The sequence below is a fragment of the Stegostoma tigrinum genome, chromosome 18 (assembly GCF_030684315.1).
Source record: "Stegostoma tigrinum isolate sSteTig4 chromosome 18, sSteTig4.hap1, whole genome shotgun sequence".
NCBI classification, from domain to species: domain Eukaryota; kingdom Metazoa; phylum Chordata; class Chondrichthyes; order Orectolobiformes; family Stegostomatidae; genus Stegostoma; species Stegostoma tigrinum.
In genome coordinates, this window is record NC_081371.1 from 24,511,457 (window position 1) to 24,533,472 (window position 22,016).

General features: G+C 40.2%; 1 protein-coding gene across 1 annotated transcript in view; it reads right to left on the minus strand.

The window, feature by feature from the left end:
* Window positions 1–905: 905 nt before the first annotated feature.
* Window positions 906–22,016, minus strand: part of nrip2 (nuclear receptor interacting protein 2) — a 53,940-nt gene continuing 32,829 nt past the window's right edge. The window contains exons 5-7 of the mRNA XM_048549033.2: window positions 17,175–17,314; window positions 5,540–5,592; window positions 906–3,400 (exon numbers count right to left, since the gene is read on the minus strand). Of these exons, the coding sequence (XP_048404990.1) occupies window positions 3,287–3,400; window positions 5,540–5,592; window positions 17,175–17,314 (307 nt within the window). The 3' untranslated portion in view covers window positions 906–3,286. The remainder of the gene's footprint in view (window positions 3,401–5,539; window positions 5,593–17,174; window positions 17,315–22,016) is intronic.

The following is a 22,016-nucleotide window of genomic DNA, read 5'->3' on the forward strand; positions in this document are numbered from 1 at the left end:
GCGATCCATCAGCTCCATGCACAAAGACAGAAAAATTTGCCCCAGGTAAAGGAGGATGCCATAATATGGTGCAGGATCTCAAGATGTGGGCCTGCGCCTGCGATTGGCTCCATACTGAATACTCAGCACTTCAAGGGGTACAAGGAGAAAGTATTAATGAGTCAGTCTGGTCTTTGCTTCTAAGTGACTGATAACTGAGCAGCATTGGCAGAGATTCAGCTGCAGCTTACTGGGAAAAAAATGTTAATAAGTGCAAGCTTATGTTCAGTGAAAGTCACTGAATATTAACTGCAACCTTCTTAGTGACCTGAACAAAAATGTAGCAAAAAAAAAATGAAAAACATGATTCTATCTGCTCACCAGAATGTATGGCAATAAAAAGACAACTGTTCAGGTCACTGAAGCCCTAAAAGACTGCTGACTGAGCTAGCCCATCTGTTCATGTATTGCTGCTTGTAGATACAGAAAAGATTTCACTGGATCCAATCAAAACCCACACTTTTGTTAGTTATATTTGAATATTACATTGTGCATAGCTATGTTTGCAGTTAACAATGGATGTTTCTACAGATATCACCAAACCCAATCCTCTCTCCCACAGGCCTGGGACTTGAGCTTTGACAATCTGCATAATTTTGGGATTGCTGATAATGCCAGCATGCAACTGAGTAATGCTTTGCATCTCTCCAGTTGATTTGCCTGCCTGTTGTTGAGATGATCCTGATCAAATCTGAATTGTATGCTTTTCTGCCTAATGTGTCTGATTTTATTTTATTTTCCATACAATCTACCCCTTGTTGTGAAATCCCAAGAGCAATCTGGAGTGAATTACTTTCTGCACATGCTGATGGATTTATTTCAATTGAGAATCAGAAGCCCAGTTACACTGTACTGTTTTACACCAGTTTATTGTGAATAATAAAGGGCACACTAGAATAACAAGGTAACGTACAAGAAGACATTGATCAACAAACATTATTAGCTGATGCGTGCTTACTGCTGGAATGTCTGCCCTGGAATAGTGCAATGTTGTAGTGGAGTGCTCATAACATTGATCTTGTATAGTATTGCAAAATGAAACAAACCACTCAAAGCATTTTCAAAAAGGATGTGTATCTCCAAAATCAAGTGGCAAGAATGTTTTGACTTTACACAATTTGATTTTGGTTTTTCTAAATTCAGTACTTACTATTATAAGCCAATTTAATGAGTGACAAATAGTTTGGACTTGATCGCCAACTCCCATCCCAAAAGTAAATTCTGATCTTTTGCTTTGCACTCCAATCTGTTATTGTATAAAAGAAGCAAAGACTTTAAAGGAAATGGGGAAACATTTTTCTTATTGTTTGCAGAAAAGTTGTCCATTTCAGGCACAGAAGTCACAAGGAAGTTGTCATTGTTTTGATGATTACAGTGGCAGCTCATTAAGAGCTGCAATGTAATACAGAAATTTGTTTCACTTTGGAAACTCTGTATATGCATAGGGAACGTGATAAGCTTGAATACTTAAATTAGTTTCGCAGGTGAACAATTTATAAATATTGTATATTGAAGTGTTCATGCTATGAAGGTGTGTGTATATGTAGCTCTTTGTCTGTATTACTAACTTTTTTGAGTGTGTTAGGTTTCACATGCTGTATTGATAAATGTTAACAACCTTTTAAATTGTAATTTCAATAACAGAAATCCAAGTTTCCACCAAAACTCTACTGTACATGGTGTTAGGACTCAGGTCTGTAATATACCCCACTTTCCCACTTCAACTTCTTGCATGGGGGCATCAGGCGTTGATCTCAAGTCAATACTGGACAATTTATTCACAGAAAGGGAGTGAAATCACCCAGAGGTTAACCAGTTGCACAGCTCCTAACAGCTGCATTAACCATAGCAGGCTTCAACAACATGTTGTCAAGGGAGATGTGAGTAACGGGGGCAAAAAGAATACAGATTTTTAAAAATTATTATACATTGTTTGGTACTGGCTCTGTGCAGAAGGGAGCACCATCTCACTATTGATAGTTGCCGACTTCCGAAATGTTCAAAAAATATGAAGGTAAGAGTATTTTCGATTATTTTTTACATTTGGATGAACTGTCAGTGTTAATCTGAAATATTTGTTGGCTGAGGTTCAATATTCCCATGTTGTTCTGAAGTCAAAGTGATCGATTTAAAGAATGTAAGGTAATGGATTTAATTCACACAATGGGTGTAAATGGGAGAGGGCTATGCCTATTGGAGTCCAGATTAGTTACTGGTAAAAGATTTAGTCAGGAAAATAAATGGGGCCAAGTTTGATGTGCTGGAATTCTAAATGAGTGAAATAAAAGAAAAATTCAGTTCACAGGAGTTGCATGTAAATAGCAGTGAATGGGAAATGATTTATTTGATGGAGTTTTAGTTACATGAAACTGGCGACAGTTTAAGGTGACAAACAGAAAACTTCTATCCATCTGTTGGTCATTGATCTGAGGGAAGAACTTCTTGACCACTGAACTGAATCACGTTCAGATGCTGGAAACTGCTTACAACATCTTTCAAGTTTTTTGACAGGCTGCAGTACTTACTTTAGAAATTGTGTTGCACCTGAGCATTGGATTTCTTTGTTTTAAATAGAAAATGTTAGAGAAATCCTTTTCCAATATACTTTTTTAATTGAGGCAAATCCGCGTTGTATAGAAATATCAGTGTCATTCAAAAATATATTCACATTTGTCATTGATCACTTCTATTACAGTAAGAACTGCTACCAGGAACTTTCTGCTCACTGTTACTTCATTTCTGAATTATCAGATTGATTACTCCTCAAAAAATCCAGGTAGGCTGTTGTACATTTTGGTACAAAGAGCACAATTAGACTGGGCAACCAAAAACAGCCATAAGAGGAAATAGCTGTTCCAGTGATTTACTGTTATAGTTTATTTTTCTTATTGCCAATTGCTGAAGCTATTTGATAAGAAGCAAAAAAAGTTACTTTTTCATGCCACAGTACACAAGGCTCAGAGCAACAAAACAGACAACAAAATGAACAAGTCTTGTATTCCCAATACTATTTTGAAACCTGACATGGACAAATCTTTTGGTGATTTGACAGGATGACGGCAGGAAAGGAGGCAATTTATACAACTGTCCTTTCCCTATCTCAGCTAGCATTTCTGCTGCAGTGAGACAAGCCAAAGATTACAGCAGACACAAGGGGTTGAAAAAAGAGAGACCAAGAAACCTCATGTTGTCAATCTTTCATATGAGCTTTTTTTTGTTCAAAACACTAGATTCTAGTGTTGTTTTTTCATTCTTTTTCCACCTCTTCATCTTTCTCCTCTTCCTGTGACTCATCTAGAAATGGTAGTTGAGTTTCTGACTTTCCCAGCAGCAGTGTTCCTCTGTCCAAGTCAATCACACACTGTGGGTAAGAAATTACATTTTTTTCACTTAATGTAATAAATATAGTGAAAGTAATTGATTTGTTGATTTGCTCCTAGTAAAGTTGAGAGGAAACTGCATTGTTCACCAACTTTCACATAATAAATATACCCTTAGGCACATCACAAAGGTAAAAATGTTTTTTTAGAAATAGAAATCATTCAAATAGAAAAGGCAACTGCAAGCTTGAGGGAAACTTAATTTTGAAGAGGCCCTTGAGAAAGTTGAAAGATGGGATGATTTAAGGAGCCTATTCATCAGGAGTGGAAAAGTGAAGGGTACAGAAATATCTAGTGAGCTTGCAATGTTTAGAGAACTGAAACACGTGGACTCTGTAATAAGGATAAGTGTTTTCAGGATGAGCAAGATGTCATTGTAAGTTAGGTAGGGCAGCGTTGTGGGGGGGGGCGCATATTTTGACAGGTTGCAGATGGCAGGAATTTAAACCTGGAGACTGTATTGTAATTTAGCGTGATTCTTGCCTCTGAATACATGATGGGTTCAAATCCCAACATTCTGGAGACTGAACTGCATGTTGAACATCTTTCTTGCATGTGAAATGTCAAATTACAGCCCCAATATCTGTCTGGCTTGTCAGAAAATAACCATGGCACTGGAAAATTTAGATTGTTTCGATCATACAAACCAACAGTGCTCCCTCAAATCAAACCAGCTAAAGCACATAAAATCATGTGAGGCAGAGATAACCTAGAAAAGATAGATTTAAAAGGGACCTGACGGGAAGTCTTTTCACCATTGAGTGTGAATATGAAACAAACTGCTGAGGAAGTGGTAGAGGTGGGTGCAGTTACAACATTTAAAAGGTACATAAATAGGACGAGTTTAGAGGGATATGGGCCAAACACAGGCAAATGGGACTAATTTAGTTTGGGAAACCTGGCGGCATGGATGAGGTGGCTAAAGGGTCTCTTTCTATGCTGTATGACTGAATTATTTAAAAGCAAAATGCTGAAGATGCTGGAAATCTAAAATAAATATAGACATTGCAGCATCTATGGTGAGAGAAACAGTTGAGTCTAATGAGTCAGAGATAGTAAGAACTGCAGATGCTGGAGTCTGAGACAACACAATATGGAGCTGGAGGAACACAGTGGGCCAGGCAGCATCAGAGAAGCAGGAAAGTTGACATTTTGGTTCAGGACCCTTCTTCAGAAAAGTTTGTATGGATGAGTGGACTGAATGGTCTGTTTCCATGCTGTATATCTCAAACTTTTCTGAAGAGAGATATATATTCTGAAGAAAGGTCCCAACCTGAAATGTCAGCTTCCAATGCTCCTCTGCTGCCTGGTCTGCTGTGTTCTTCCAGCTCCATACTGTTATGCCTGAGTTTAATGACACTTCTTTAGAACATGTTATTAGCCTCAGTCATTGTCCTGTGGCTGTATCTGTTTGAATAAAAATTGTTATACAGTAATGCGTCATAAAATGCTTTGAGATGTCCTGAGAATACAAAGCAGGACACTACATAAATACCAGGGGAGAATGAAAATTTCAGAGTCGTACTCTGGGGACAAGGCAGGAAATGCACTGGGGAGTGTTGACTGGCAAGTATGTTCAAGTGTTAATTCAGAGGGCAATGGGCAAGTAGAGAATCAGATAGAATTAGAGGTGGGGTGAGGTTGGGGAAAGTGATAGTGGAGATTGATTGACTGACTGGCTGCACCAGCATAAAGTAACAGTTATCAGTAAGGTTTGACAAAAATAGATGTTTAGACATTGCCAAAATACTGAAATGGGAGGCACCGCTATTGTGGAAGATAATCTACTGGTACTCTACTGGTGACTCTGATACAGGCAAGAGTAAAACTGATAAAGAATGGTGCAGTAGGGGAGGAACATGGAGTAGGGAAGGTTTACATGATTGACTGTAATTCTTCTTTGCATATTTTCACACTTTTTCCCTCTTTGGTCAACAATGACAAAGCAGTGAAAGGATTTGCAGGCTTATTATCAGCCTATTGAACTGCGTCATGAACATTCCTTCCATTGCCAACAAATTTTAGTGGGGACTTGAAACTAGATCTTCTGACCCAGAGGTTGAGTCACAAGAGGGACTGTTGAAAATAAAAATAGAGACAGTCAGAGACATATTACTCACTTTGAGAGATAGCAGTGTCTGCAGACCAAGGGACAGCTCACAAGCATCATTCTCTGCAAAACAAATGCACAACATTGGAAAGTACAAATTTAGATCATTTAATACTGCTTTTCCAGGTTATTACTGAACAAGGTAACATAAAAGGTGAAATATTCTTTCATCTTTTAACCAACCATGATCTTCAAATTCATCACTAACTGCCATGAGTCTGGAACATATATTCTGGAAGATCACAAGGACAAAAATGTTTCTCATTTACAGAATGGAGTTGTACAGCATTGTATGACGGCTCTGTGCTTATGGAATGGAAAATTGAGTTTTAATGTGATATTGTAGAACAATGAGTGCCAGCTCTCTCCTAAAACCACAACTGTGGTGGATGAAATCTGAGCATGATCTTTCCCTGACGTAGCTTGTGTACTATCTGAGCAATTATTGTTGGCAGAGGTTCACCACCTATTGTATACAGATACCATGGTACGCAGTATGGAGAAATGAGATGCAAAAGTAAATCTCTTACATATGTGTTAAAATAAGTAAGGTCGAAAATGGTACACTTCAGACGGCTTTCATCAATGTTGAACAAATAATTTACAATGCCTCCATGTCTTTTTACTCCTCATTCAGCTATAATTTTAATTACAGTTATGGCTCTATTCTGTTCACTAAGAAGTCTTTCGTGCAAAACTGCTGATGTGCGAGCAGTTACACTGAGGATTTTCTTGTACGATTCTTTTTTAACCTGTTTGTGGAAGATAATTGAGTTTTTTTGTGATATAGTTCTATGGAAATAAGTAACCATTTTAAGGCAATTTAAAATCCTTTATTTCTAAGTCTAAAATATTGTCATGTTCCAATGATAAAAATTGGATGCATGTTTAATTCCACAAGAGATTGCTCAAATAAGCTTCTTTATAAATGATTTCTGTCACTTTTTTTTCTACTCCTTAATAGACAGTTCTTGCTTCATGTTTTATTGTTTTCCAGCTAGTTCTCCATATAGCGAGTTTTGAGAAGATTTGTAGCTCAGGTTGAGGTTCTGGATGTGAGTTTGCTCGCTGAGCTGGAAGGTTTTCAGACGTTTTGTCACCATTCTGGGTAACATCATCAGTGAGCCTCCGACGAAGCGCTGGTGTTATGTCCCGCTTTCTATTTATCTGGTTAAGTTTCCTTGGGTTGGTGACATCAGGTGGCGAATCTACTACAGTTGCAGGCAAAGCGTTCCATTCCCTTACTACTCTGAGTAAAGAAACTACCTCTGACATCTGCCCTATATCTTTCACCCCTCAATTTAAAGCTATGCCCCCTCATGCTCGCCGTCACCATCCTAGGAAAAAGGCTCTCCCTATCCACCCTATCTAACCCTCTGATTATTTTATATGTTTCAATTAAGTCACCTCTCAACCTTCTTCTCTCTAATGAAAACAGCCTCAAGTCCCTCAGCCTTTCCTCGTAAGAGCTTTCCTCCGGACCAGGCAACATCCTAGTAAATCTCCTCTGCACCCTTTCCAAAGCTTCCACATCCTTCTTGTAATGCGGAGACCAGAACTGTACACAATACTCCAAGTGCAGCCGCACCAGAGTTTTGTACAGCTGCAGCATAACATACTATAATATAATAGTGGCATCATGTTAGCCAATCACTAGACTTATGACACATTGCCTGAGGCTATCAATGATACATATATCTCAGCAAGGGGACCAGCAATCACTTCCCTAGTTTCCCACAGAATTCTAGGATGCACCTGATCAGGTCCTGGGGATTTATCCACCTTTTATGCATTTTAAGATGCTCAACACCACCACCTCTGTTGTGTGGACATTTTTCAAGAGGTCTCTATTTATTTCCCCACATTCACTATATCTTCCAAATCCTTCTCCACAGTAAACACTGCAAAATATCTGTTTAGTATCATCCCCCATCTTCTGCACTTCCACACACACAGGTGGCCTTGCTGATCTTTAAGGAACCCTATTCTCTCCCTAGTTATCCCTTTGTCCTTAATGCATTTTCAAATCCTTTTGGATTCTCCTTAACCCTATTTGCCAAGCCTAGCTCATGTTCCCTTTTTGCCCTCCTGATTTCCCTCTTAAGCATACTCCTACTGCCTGTATACTCTTCAGGGGAATCAGTTGATTTTTTTGCTGTCTCTACCTGACATATGCTTCCTTTTTATTCTTGACCAAAACTTCAATTTCTCTAGTCATCCAGCATCCCCTACACTTAGCAGCCTTGTCCTTCACCCTAACAGGGACATTGTCTCTGGACTCTCATTGTCTCTTTTTTTTTTGAAGGATTAGCATTTTCTAGCCATCCCTTTATCTGCGAACATTCACCCTTAATCAACTTTTGAAACTACTTGCCTAAAACTGTCAAAATTGGCCTTTCTCCAATTAAGAACTTTTTAAATTTTAGATCCGGTCTATCCTTTCTCATTACTATTTTAGAACTAATGGAATTATGGTCACTGGCCCCGCAGTACTCCCCATTGACATCTCAGTCACCCATCCTGCTATTTCACAAGAGCAGGTCAAGTTTTGCACCTTCTCCAGTAGGTACATCCACATACTAAATCAGAAATTTATCTTGTGCACACTGAACAAATTCCTGTCCATCCAAGCTCTTAAAACACTGGCAGTCCCAGTCTATGTTTGGAAAGTTAAAATCCCCTACCATAACCACCCTATTATTCTTACAGATAACTGAGATCCCTATACAAATTTGTTTCTCAATTTTCTGTTGACTGTTGGAGGTTCTATAGTACAATCCCAAGCACATGATCATCCCTTTCTTTCTTCTCAGTTCAACCCAATAACTTCTGTGGATGTCTGCCCAGGAATAGCCTCCCTAAATATAGCCGTAATGTTATCCCTAATCAAAAACACCACTCCCCTTCCTCTTGTCCCCCTTTTCAATCCTTCCTATAGAGTCTATACCCTGGAACATTAAGCGCGCAGTCCTGTCCATCCTTGAGCCACATGTCTTATAATTGCTATGATACCCCAGTACCATGTTCATAACCATGCCCTGAGTTCATCTGCCTTACCTGTTAGGCCTCTTGCATTGAAATAAATGTAGTTCATCAGTCCTACTTCATTCTCAGCTTTGTTTCTGTTTGACCTAAGCCCTTTCCCTTCTGTACCAGTCTCAGACTGATCTCTTTACACACTATCTGCCTGGGTACACCCCCGTTACTTGTTTAAGTTCTCCCAAGCAGCTGTAGCAAATCTCCCTGCCAGTATATTAGTCCCATTCCAATTCAGGTGAGATCCGTCCTCCTTCTACAGGTCACCTCTACACCAGAATAGATTCCAATGATCCAAAACTATGAATCCTACCCTGCACCAGATCCTCAGCTACTCATTCATCTGCTGTAACCTCACTAGCTCGTGGCACTGCGAGTAAACCAGATATTACTACCCTTGAGGGTCTACTTTTTAAATTCCTGCCTAACTTCCTATATTCCCTCATCAGAGTCTCATCCTTTTCTGTTCCCATGTCATTAGTACTAATGTGTACAATGACTTCCTGCTGGTTCCTCCTCGCTTTTTTTGAGAGTATTCTGCATTCTCTCTGAGATAACTTTAATCCTGGTTCCAGGGAGGCAACACATGATTCTGATGTCTCACTTAGCTGTAGAATCATCCGTCTGTGCCTCTGACTAGACAATCCCCTATCACAATTGATCGCTAGGACCTGGTATACCCCGGTTACATTAGAGTAGTCTGAGTACCGGAAACCTGGCTGTCAATGCTATGTTCCCCTGAGAGTACATCACCCTTACATTTACAAAAACAGCACACTTTTTTGAGATGTTGATAGCTACAGGAGACTCCTGCACTACCTGCCTATACCTCCTACCTTTTCTGGAGGTCATCTGTCTCCCTGACTACATCTTTGGTTTATCTCCCTCCCTGCAACTGCCATCCATCACACCCCCAGCTCCTATAAATTCCTCATTGTGTCTAACTGCTGATCCAACTGATCCATGCGATCCAACAGACTTTGAAACTAAAACATACCTCCTGCAGACAAAATTGTCAGTAACATGTAAACTCTCCCTAATCTCCCACATCCAACAGGGAGAGCACAATACTCTTCTAAAAGCTATCTTTGCACCTTTAATAACATACAGACCCAGAACTCAAAGATACAGCTCCAATTTTTTAGCTCCTAGGTTTGGCCACCCCAACAAACGAGCTGAACCTCAGAGGTGAGGTGCGTGTGTCTGCCCTTCACAACAAATTGATTGAGTGTGGCATCAAGGAGCCCTAATGAAATTGGAGTCAATAGAAATCAAGGAGAGAACTCCCCACTGCTTTGATTCATACCTAGTTTAAAGAAAGGTAATTGTGGTTGGAGGAGGTCAGTTATTTCAGTTCTGCATATCTCTGTAGAAGCTCCTCAGGATATTGTCGTTGGCTCAACTGCCTTCAGCTGTGACATCAATGACCTTCCTACGATCATAAGATCAGAGATGGAGACTGATTACATCATGTTCAGCACCAAGTGTGACTTGTCAGATACTGAAGCAGCCCATGTCCATATGCTGCAAGTCCTGCAGAACATTCAGGCATGGCCTGATAAGTGGCAAATAATGTTGGTGCCAAGTGTCAAGTGATGACCATTGCCAACAGGGGCGAATCAAATATGGCCCTAGATATTGAAAGGCATTGCCATTGAGTTCCCCATTATGAACAACCTGTAAGTTACCATTCATCATAAACTGAATTGAACAAGGCATGTAGTGCATACAAGAGTAGGTCAAACACTAAAAACACTGAGGGCATTCCCCAGTGCTTTGCTGAGTGCCTGAGGATTGCCTAAATAAACTATCCTTCCCTTTGAAAAGCAGTTGTGTCTGTTGCTTGGCAATGGTGTAACATGCCAGGAGAGGTATTTCTGCATTCCTTCTGCTCGCTAGAGATGGCATTCCTGCAAAATAGTCATTTTAAAAGAAGTGAAACATCATTTCCCTCTAAATTCTGTGTTACCCTTAAGGATAGTATAAAGGGTGCTTTAATCTTTCTCTCCAATGCATGATCTAGGGGTTTGAAAGTACAGTGTAAAGAGACAATTTGATAACAAATGACACATTTTATATGCTACCCACAACATAAGCTTGAATTGCGAAACCAAGATGATCTTCATCCCTACATCCTAACTTAAACTGTTACTTTTATTGTGAAAATATTATGTCGATCCATCCCAATCTTGCTGTCCTTCTGCAATGACTAGAAGAGGCATGTGACTTTGGTTCAACCCTTAATGAGATTCTGAAGCCCTATTTGGTAAGTGAGATTAATGATGTAACCATGCAAAAGTGCCTACAAGCTGAGGCCTAACTTGGCTTCAAGCAAGCTCTACAACTGGCTTTATCACTGTAAAATGTGGCAAGTTGAGCATATGGCTTGTAGGGTATTCTGATGGAAGTGGACACTTTTTTTGCAGCGGAGAGCGGCGCGAGCCAGGCGGGCGTGAGGTCAGGGCAGAGAGGCAGTTGGGAAGGTAAGTGAGTGCTATTTAAGTAGGTGTGTTCTCAGCCCCAGGTCCTACTCAGTGGGGCCTCCCTCCCACACTCCTCCTCTAACCTAACTAAGAGTCCACAGACTCACAGCAAAAAACAAGGGTTGAGGGAAGTGCATGGTGAGCAAAGTGCGAGTTTTCAGCGAAGAGGCTCAGTGAGGAGATTACGCCACTGTTGAAGAGGTGAAGACATGACTGCCAAGCTGATTCAGTGTGCTGCGTGCATGATGTGGGAGGTCAGGGACACTGATGATGCTTCTGGCTCCTATAGCTGTGGGAAGTGTGTACACATTCAGCTTCTGAAGGAGGTTGTTGCAGCCCTGAAGAAAGAACTAGATGACCTCGGGCTCATCTGAGAGAACGAGAATTTTCGGGAGAGAACCTTCAGCGAGGTCATTACACTGAGGATACCTGAAGAGAGAAGGGGGATGTCGATGACGAAGGAAGACATGAATGAAGTACAAGAGACCCCAGGGGAAGCACCTATTGTAAACAGGCTGACTGACTTGGAAACTGTCGAGACACACGACACTGCCAGTCTGAGAGGTGAACAGGTCTGCGAGTCAAAAATTGGTGTAGAGGCAGAGCCGTGAAGTCAGACATCACGGAGAGCTGTGGTAATAGGGGACTCCATAGTGAGAGGGACTGACAGGGGTTTCTGCGGCAACAGGCAAGATTTGAGGATGGTGTGTTGCCTTCCTGGTGCCAGGATCCAGGACATCACTGATAGAGTGCAGGGAATCCTCAAGGACGAAGGTGAAGAACCAGAGGTGGTGGTGCATGTCGGCACTAATGATGTCGGGAAGAAAAGGAGGGGCATTCTACAGTGGGACTTCAGAGAACTCGGAAGAGGGCTGAAAAGCAGGACTTCCAGGGTGGTTATCTCCGGTTTGCTTCCAGTTCCTCGGGCTGGAGAGGGCAGGAAAGAGAAATAATGAACTTGAACGTGTGGCTGAGGGACTGGTGCCGGAAGCAAGGATTTAAATTCTTGGATCACTGGGGTATGTTTTGGGGTAAGAATAAATTGTACAAGAGGATTTTAATAGGTGGGGGACCAGCATCTGGCAGGCGTTCAAACTAAGTAATGGGGGGAGGAGACAAACTGGAAATTTAAGGATCAAATTAAAGGGAAAGTGAGAATAAGAGAAGTTAAGAAAGACAACAGAATCAATGGAGCAGAAAACTCAAGAAGGGATCGTACAGTATGGCCACGTGAAATAGGGATTGACAGGAAGGGTGAGGGAAGAAACAAATTAAAAATATTATATATGAATGCATGAAGCATAAGAAATAAGGTGGATGAGCTTGAGGCTCAGTTGGAAGTTGGCAAGTATGATGTTGTGGGGATAACTGTGACGTGGTTTCAAGTGGACAGGGCCTGGGAAATGAATATTCAAGACTATACATGTTATCGAAAGGACAGACTGACGGGCAGAGGGGAAGGGGTGGCCCTGTTGATGAGGAATGATATTCAGTCCCTTGCAAGGGGGGACATGGAATCAGGAGATGTAGAGTCAATATGGATAGAGCTAAGAAATTCTAAGGGCAGAAAGACCTTAATGGGAGTTATCTACAGGCCCCCAAACAGTAGTCAGGAGGTAGGGTGCAGGTTGAATCAGGAGTTGAAATTGGCCTGTCACAAAGGAATCACTACAGTTGTTATGGGAGATTTCAACATGCGGGTAGACTGGGAGAATCAGGATGGTACTGGACCCCAAGAAAGGGAGTTTGTAGAGTGCCTCCGAGATGGATTCGTAAACAGCTTGTACTGGAGCCAACCAGGGAGGAGGCAATTCTGGATCTGGTGTTGTGCAATGAACCGGATTTGATCAGGGACCTCAAAGTAAAGGAGCCATTAGGAGGTAGTGACTATAACATGATAAGTTTTAATCTGCAGTTTGAGAGGGAGAAGGGAGAATTGGAAGTGCCAGTATTGCAGTTGAACAAAGGGAACTATGGAGCTATGAGGGAGGAGCTGGCCAAAGTTCAGTGGTACAATACCCTCGCAGGGATGGCAGTGGAACAACAATGGCAGGTATTTCTGGATATAATGCAGAAGGTGCAGGATCAGTTCATTCCAAAGAGGAAGAAAGATCCTAAGGGGAGGCAGGGGCGGCCGTGGCTGATGAGGGAAGTTAAGGACTGTATAAAGATAAAAGAGAAGTATAACATAGCAAAGATGATTGGGAAGCCGGAGGACTGGGAAGCTTTTAAAGAGCAACAGCGGATAACTAAAAGGCAATACACAGAGAAAAAATGGGCTATGAAGGAAAACTGTCCAAAAATATAAAGGAGGACAGTAAAAGCTTTTTTAGGTATGTAAAAAGAGAAAAAAGGTTAAGACTAAAATTGGGCCCTTGAAGTCAGAAACGGGTGAATTTATAATGGGGAACAAGGAAATGGCAGAAGAGTTGAATAGGTACTTTGGATCTGTCTTCACTAGGGAAGACGCAAGCAATATCCCAGATGCAATAGTGGCTGAAGGACCTAGGGCAATGGACGAACTGAAGGGTATTTATATCAGGCAGGAAATGGTGTTGGATAGACTGTTAGGTCTGAAGGCCGATAAGTCCCCGGGACCTGATGGTCTGCATCCCAGGGTACTTAAGGAGGTGGGTCTAGAAATTGTGGACGCATTGGTAATTATTTTTCAAAGTTCTATAGATTCAGGATCAGTTCCTGCGGATTGGAGGGTGGCAAATGTTGTCCCACTTTTCAAGAAAGGAGAGAGAGAGAAAACAGGAAATTATAGACCGGTTCGCCTGACATCAGTGGTGGGAAAGATGCTGGAGTCAATTATAAAAGATGAAATTATGACTCCTTTGGATAGTAATAACAGAATAGGTCAGAGTCAGCATGGATTTACGAAGGGGAAATCGTGCTTGACTAATCGTCTGGAATTTTTTGAGGATGTATCTATGAAGATGGATAAGGGACAGCCAGTGGATGTAGTATACCTGGACTTTCAGAAAGCTTTTAATAAAGCCCCGCATAGGAGATTGGTGAACAAAATTAGGGCACATGGTATTGGGGGCAAAATACTGGCTTGGATTGAAAATTGGCTGGCTGACAGGAAGCAAAGAGTAGTGATAAACGGGTCCCTTTCGGAATGGCGGGCGGTGACCAGGGGGGTACCACAAGGTTCGGTGCTGGGACCGCAGCTGTTTACGATATATATTAATGATATAGACGAAGGCATTAAAAGTAATATTAGCAAATTTGCTGATGACACAAAGTTGGGTGGCAGGGTGAAATGTGAGGAGGATGTTATGAGAATACAGGGTGACTTGGACAGGCTAGGTGAGTGGACGGATGCATAGCAGATGCAGTTTAATGTGGATAAATGTGTGGTTATCCACTTTGGTGGCAAGAACAGGAAGGCAGATTACTATCTAAATGGAGTCAAGTTAGGTAGAGGGGAAGGACAACTAGATCTAGGTGTTCTTGTACATCAGTCAATGAAAGCAAGCATGCAGGTACAGCAGGCAGTGAAGAAAGCTAACAACACCGGGCAATAAAACACCCCAAGAGGAAATACAAAAAAAAGAGAATGAGCCTATGTCCTCAGATTGGTTGGGAGGGTGGAGGAGGGGAGCTATAGTGATTGTAACAAGGTCAGCCAAGTGGACCTCAGAATACGAGTGCCCTGATTGGGGCTGTTAATCTGTTCCAATCAGGGAGCCTTGGCTGACAAATACAAACAGGAGTGGCAGATATTCTTTACACTCAGATGGCTCTGAGGTAGCTAGATCAGTGTCAAGGATTCTCCATGTGTAAATAAAAGGTGACTTGGTGATGGGAAACCAACCTCTGGAGTTATTTCAACCAGCCTTTGCAAATTTTTTTTACACCAGAAAGGGCCTCAAAGTGAAAAGGTCAGCACATGCTCTCTACACACCTCTCTGCTTCTTGCTTCATCAAATTCCTCAACTGATGAAATGCTATATTGGGGGACATTTCGCTTTCAGAATTTAGAAGAACAAAGACCTCTTCAAAGATAATGTAGCCATTAAAAACAGTTCCAGCTGACGTTTACAAAAGCAACCTGGGTGAGTAGAAGTAACAAAGTACTGTGAGCTAATAGCTGGATGTGAAGTGTAACTGGGTCACTGCAATGTTTTGCAGGGCTGAAGTATAACCTGTTGAGAACACTGCCTCATGTGTCTCTCTGACCCTGGTCAGGCACATTCCTGATTTGAAGCCTTGATCATATTTGCATCTATATGTAAAAGTGAACTTTAGCTCTGAGATATCCACATTAATTGGGTGGTGCTTCCTTTCTAGGACCTATTATCAGAGCTGAAAACTGTTCAGTATTGATAGACTGAACTGTCTTAGATTATATTAAAATGTAAGTCAGTCAGGATATTTAGGATTGCTTTGCACCTTGGGTCCAAACTTGTCCCACTATTTTAACCAAGGTCAACTAAAATGAATGGGTTATATCTGTTTACAATGACTTGAGGAGAAAGCATGCTCGGTCGGGTGTATTAAACAATCATTGTCAGCTTGGCTTGGCATTCTTCCCCCTTTAATTGTAGGCCTGAACTCAATATTAATCTTTTTTACAAAAGCAACAGAGCCAACAGAGCTTGGAATTCTTTTTCTATTCTCACTTCTATTTCATTCAAGCAGATTTGGGTTTGGATGTCCTCCCTTTCCCTTTTCTAGTAATTTAGCCAGGTTGTACTTGAACCATTTTCTCTTGAAGACTACCTATTGTTGCATTACCTTTCTGTATGCCTGTTTTTGACTGTAATTTACTTTGTGCTTTCTCAATTTATTGAAATTAGCTCCGCTCCTTTCTAAGTATTTTTGTTCTAGAATGTCCCTTGTCTTTTTCCATAGCTAATCTTAGCATTAAATACTATAGTCTCTTTTAGGGACATTTTTGTTTTTACCTGACATTGTCTACTTGACTCAATTACTGCCCAGGACCACATCCATTGATACCTTCTTGAAACCGACATAAGCTAAACATTAATGAGTTACCATGGATTAGCAAAGACAGAAGGAAAAAATTGAGGAAGAGGAACAAGGTGTATACTGGATACAAGGACAACAGCAAAAAGCATGGCAAGGGAGAACAAGAGTTAGCCACAAGATTAGCTTACATGGACTGTAAAAGAGGACTATAATAGGGAACCACACAATTAAGATTAGAGAACCTCAGGAGACAGGGTTTAGAATGGATCGCAAGCTTCATGATAGAGTAGGAGTAAAGGACAGTTATTTTGTGGTAGAACGTTGCAAGTGAAATTTTAAAAGGATCGGTGCTGGGGTTACTGTTGTTCACAACTTATTTTGGCAATTAAGACTTCAGAATCAAAAACACAAGTTCTAAATTTAGAGATGAAATCAATTTCAGGGTGAAGTCAATAGGGATGCTACAAAGTACAATATATTAAGTTTTCAGAATGGGTACACAATGAACAAATTAATTTCAATATGAATAATGAGATGTAGCAAGAAAAATGCAACTTCCTCCTATTACTTAGGGGGGGGAAAAGAGACGAAGTAGGATAGAAAAGTGAAAACATTCAGGAATGCAAATACACTATTTGCTAACTGGCTGGCCTCCCACAAGTATAGTTTTCAGAAATCAAAGGCCAACCAAAACTTTGCTTATGTATTAACTTGCATCAAAATTGCTTTCACCCAGCAATCCTGTGCTCGTTGACCTGCCCTCCCTCTCGGGTAAGCAGAATTTTGATTTCAAAATCCTCATTTTTTGTCAAGTGACTCTTGTGCCTCAACCCTCCCTATCTCTAGAAAAGACTACAAACACTGTGAGAAAACATCACCAGGGACAAGTTAACAGGACCGTATCGAGCGTTTCACTGTTTGTTTCTGGGTACTAGTGAGGTGCAACTTACAATGTCAGCAGTAGCAATTTAATTGGCCTTAAGATATAAGGAACCAGGCTGGCCAAGCATGTGTTAGAATAGTCAAATCTAGATGTTTAGAGTTAAATGCAGGAATTCCTTTAACATTAGCCTGATTTACTCAAACATAAATCAGTTGTTATCATAATAGGCTATGAGCATATCAAATAGTTAATTACAGAATCTACTACAGTTTACGGAAAAGATACGGAGAGGTTCTTACCTACTACCAGAGCTGAACATTCTACTTTTTCTTTCCCCAACATAATTTCTAACACCTCCACCTGCTCCATTGTTTTTGAACTATGCTTGAATCTGTTATCTTCACAGTCTTCACCCTTTGCTGCAGACATTTTCTTTAAACTGAAGAAATGGATTATAGGTTAAATACATCCAAACACAAACTACAAGAAATTGTATCAAAAGAAATAAGTAATCTGAACTTGCCTGTAATTACATTCACTATACAGGCTATTCACATTTTACTACGACATTGATACCCTCTTTAGATGGCTACTAATGCTTTGTAAACTATAAAAAGATGTCACTAAACTTTACCAATGCCTCCAGTTGAAATTTTGGGCCCTTTCCTCAAATTTCAAATCCTAACAAAGAATTAGAAAAAAGGAAGCATAAAGATTGAATCATTACTGTAAGAATTATCTCACTGAAATATGTAGGATTCTTAAGGGGCTTGATAAGGTAAACGCTAAGAGGATGTTTCCCCTCATGTGAGAGTCTAGGAACAGAGGGCGCAGGCTCAAAATAAAGGAGCACAAATTTAATACTGAGGTGAGGAGGAATTTTTTCTCTGTGTTGTGAGTCTTTGAAACTCCTTAATATAGACAGGTGTAGTAGGGGCAGAGTCTGTGTATATTTGAGTCTGAGGTGGGTAGATTCTTGATCAATGTGGGGAATCAAAGGTCAGGGGAAAAAGGACAGGAAATTGTGTTTGAGGATGGTCGGAGCAGCCATGATTCAGTTGAAAGGATGATCAGGTTCAAGGGGCCAAATGACCTTCTCCTGGTCCTATTTATTATCATCTTGTCTGTTCTTGCATTTCTCTACAAACTAATCTGTGTCTCCTTACAGATTTGATATTCCTCAAGAATCTTGTCCAGCCTCATTCTATGTTCACACTTTCAAAGTCAATGAGATTCTACTATTTCTCCGCTACACATCATCACAATTTTTCGGTTATTTAGTTCTTCACTTATGTGACCTTATCAGCGTATCTGTGATTTCACCATTTCACACTAGAAGAGCAGAATACTTTGTGATGTGTATTCTATACTATTTCCTCTTGCAAAATGTAGTAAGTTAGGAAAAGGCTAGCATTTGAGGAATGAGTGACAACTAGCAAGGGAGAACTGAATGAAAGATGTGGTGATATTGCCAAGTGAAGGTGGAAGAATGGACTTTAAATTTGTGCATTAAGTAAGTTGATTTAAGGGAAACAAATGGTCATTCTATAAAATCTTAATTCAATACCCCTGTTATTGGAATACTTTCTGAATTTAGTTCTTTTTAAACAAAAGATGGAGCTATGTTTTTTAAGATTTATGATGCGGAGATGCTAGTGTTAGATTGGGGTGGACAAAGTCAAAAGTCAGTTGACACCAGGTTATAGTCCGACAGGTTTATTGTAAATCACAAGCTTTTGAAGCGCTGCTCCTTCATCAGGTGAAGTCACTTCTGACTTTTAAGATTTAGCCACTGCAGAGCCAGATAAGCAGCTGCAAAAATAAAGATGACCATCGGAAATGAGGGGTTGCAGAGAGTCAACAGTTCAGGTCTGTCTGAAGCAGACCAGAAAGATCCTGCTAAGCTGGGAAAAATTGGAGGATCTGCTTCATGTAAAAACAAACTTTAGCTCCAGGCAGTGAATTATAATGAGTTATATGACACAATTAATGATCAGTTCATTGGTAGGTGTTATAATAAGACAAAGATGATTTTTCATAGGCTGAGCTGTCAGAGTGGAGTTCGTTATGGCTTCACCATCCATTGGAGCTTTTCATAAAGACTTCTGGGGAAACATCAACAAACTGTTAAAAGATGATAAAATGTGAAATAATTGTAGCTGGACAACATCTACGTGTATTAAATGTAGTAACCGTGATGCAGAAAGCAAACATGCTGTGTGGAGTGTGGTCTGTTGTGGCCACTGTAAAGCTACCTTTTATATTTCAAAACTTTTACAAGTTTACAAGCAAAAGAACAATGGACTCGCCAGTGCAAAAAGAAATCTGATACCTGAGATGCGCCCAGAGATTGTAACAAGACATAACCGTACAAAAAGCATGTGAGCACTAGAGACCCACAAAAATACAAGCACATATATGGATACAAGCTGCAAGACAGACCAGAATGAAGATTCAGAGTGAAAGAACTTTAAAAAAGGAAAGTAGGGTTCTATGTTGTGAAAATACATGTTGTGTGTATAAAGTAGACTGGAAGCCTCTATTAATATCACATGAAAATTGGCAAACACACATTTCTAGATCAAAGTCAACATGGAGCCAATGGAAACATCGACCAGTCAGAATACTTAAGGATTATTATCTGGATCATTTTAATGTCAATGGTAAACCTACAACAACGAAACTGATTGCATATAATGTGTCACCTATCCCATGCATTGGCAAATTGACAAATGCAGCTGTTGGCAATTCTGTGTGGCAATCACAAGTATTTTACCTGCTGAACATAAATAGACAAGTACAAGCAGGACAACCAGTATGGAAGGAATTCAACATTTTAAACATTCTTGAAATTAACAAAATACCAATTACAGGAAAAAGAGGCCAAAATGCATGCACTGATTTAGGCCAGGATTCACACAAAAATTCCTGGACAGATTCAATGCCATTGGAACCTTCAAAGGTGATACTGTTTTGCAGCTCCAGAAGACGCAATTCAATCAATCCTCCCAGAAAGTGTAGTGTTCACCAATAACTCAAGTGTGAGAGAACTGAATGGTATGGAACACGATGGTATTATTGTTGTGTATTATCTGTCATGTTGCAGATGGGTGCAATTCCAAAGAAAGATGGCATAATCAGGACATATTTGGTCCCAAAACATATTAATCTTTCTCCAAATAAATGACCATTCAAGATTCCAACATTAGTAGAACTGAATCCTACATTCACAGGAGGTAAATTCATTTACAAACTTGATACAAAGTATATTTTTTAGTCAGTACTTGACAGAGGAATCTCAAAAAATTCATTCTTTCAGAACAGTGTTTGGATGGTATTGCCTCCAGAGATAACCATTCAGTCCGTTCTTTAGCCAGGATCTGTTCCTGTGTGTGTGTGTCTGTGTCTGTGTCTGTGTCTGTGTGTGTGCGCGTGCGTGTGCACGATGATTTTTGTCATAACGGGCTAAACTAATGAAAAGCACAAACAAAATCTGCACTGGTGGCAGCTCATCATTAACAACCTGTCTTCAAAATAAAAATAAATGACAGTTGAATGCACCAGATCAACTTCTTTGTTTTTATTCAGATTTTGGAAATCATCCAGACCCAGTCAAAATTGAAGTACAATATATACACTTACTTCCCAAGACAAGGAAGACCTGCAAAGATGTGTCAGATTTTATAACTTACTAGAACCGTTTATACCATTTTTTTCTTCCAACGAGGCATCATTATTAAGAGATTACTTAAGGAAAGACATTCTATATGTTTGGCAGGGGGCCATCAACACATGTGAATCTCTCTTAAACAAGCTATGGCAGCAGACACGGGCATCCTACAGTACAACAAACCAATTAGGAAGATGATCCTAGAAATCAACGTGTCTCAAAAACGAAGCATTTTATCATGTAAGATGATTTTTAAAAATCGCATTTGCATTGAGAAGTCTATTACAAAGCACAGTCCAATTATTCCAACATTTAGCATTAAATACTGGTTCTAGTATTTGGCATCACAACACCATTCAGTGTGCAAATCACTGCATACAAATCAAATCTAGTGAAAATTATCTGGTACAAACCATTGACAAGTGCATCACCTGGACTACAATGGTTTATAATAAAAGATACAACTTTGATGTCTGCTGCAAACTTAGTACTAAAATGCTAAACTCAGACACCTTGAGCAGATTATAAAATCTGCATAAGAATATAGAAATTCCACTACACTTACAAGTCTACACGTAGACCGTATAGACAGAGGATGAAGATGTGCTGAAGGATGATTTATACTTTTAGTCAACACAAATGCAACCAACTTCCAGAAGAAACACCTAGTGATCTACCACTGACGGTAGAATGTTTTCATAGAAAGATGGCCTGATGTAATCAAAAGGTGCCAAACATTATCGGGTGAACTACCTCAGAAGCTGTGTCACAGATAATGGGAACTGCAGATGCTGGAGAATCTGAGGTAACAAAGTGTGGAGCCGGATGAACACAGCAGGCCAAGCAGCATCTTAGGAGCCTAAAGGAAAACAATTACTTGAACCTAACACTGTTTAGCAAGGCATATTGTAACAGTTTCATCGGAACACATGGGCATAAAGTGAAAAAGACACTTGGACAGGATACCATGTAGTAGACAGGAATCAACAAAAGCATTGAGAAAATTGTAACCTTTAGCATTACAAAGGGCCATGATCCCATTGGTCCAAACATGGCGACAATTTTCTCCTGGTGATTGACTGACTACTTTTCAAAATTTCCAATTGTCAGACAGTTAAAGGATACTTAAAGTGTGTCTTCAGTAGACACAAACTGCAATATTCAATTTATTTGATACGTCCTGAAAAGATCATGTGTGAGACAGCTCCCCATAAATTGTTAGCGCCTGGTGTTCAGTTTGGAGGCCGGTTAAGCCAGGTATGTACTGAAGTTGCCTGGTTTCTGCTCTGACTCCCATATCCAGCACTCCTATTCTTGCTTATTCGGCACGTTTGATAAGATAGGAGCTGCGTATTAGTGAGGTGACTTGTAGTTTTATTAAGGTGTTTAATAAACTATAATCTCCCTTTAATTGCAACTTGCTGCTCCTTAGTGAGAAACTCACCTCACTGCTTGGCAAATGCATAAAAAA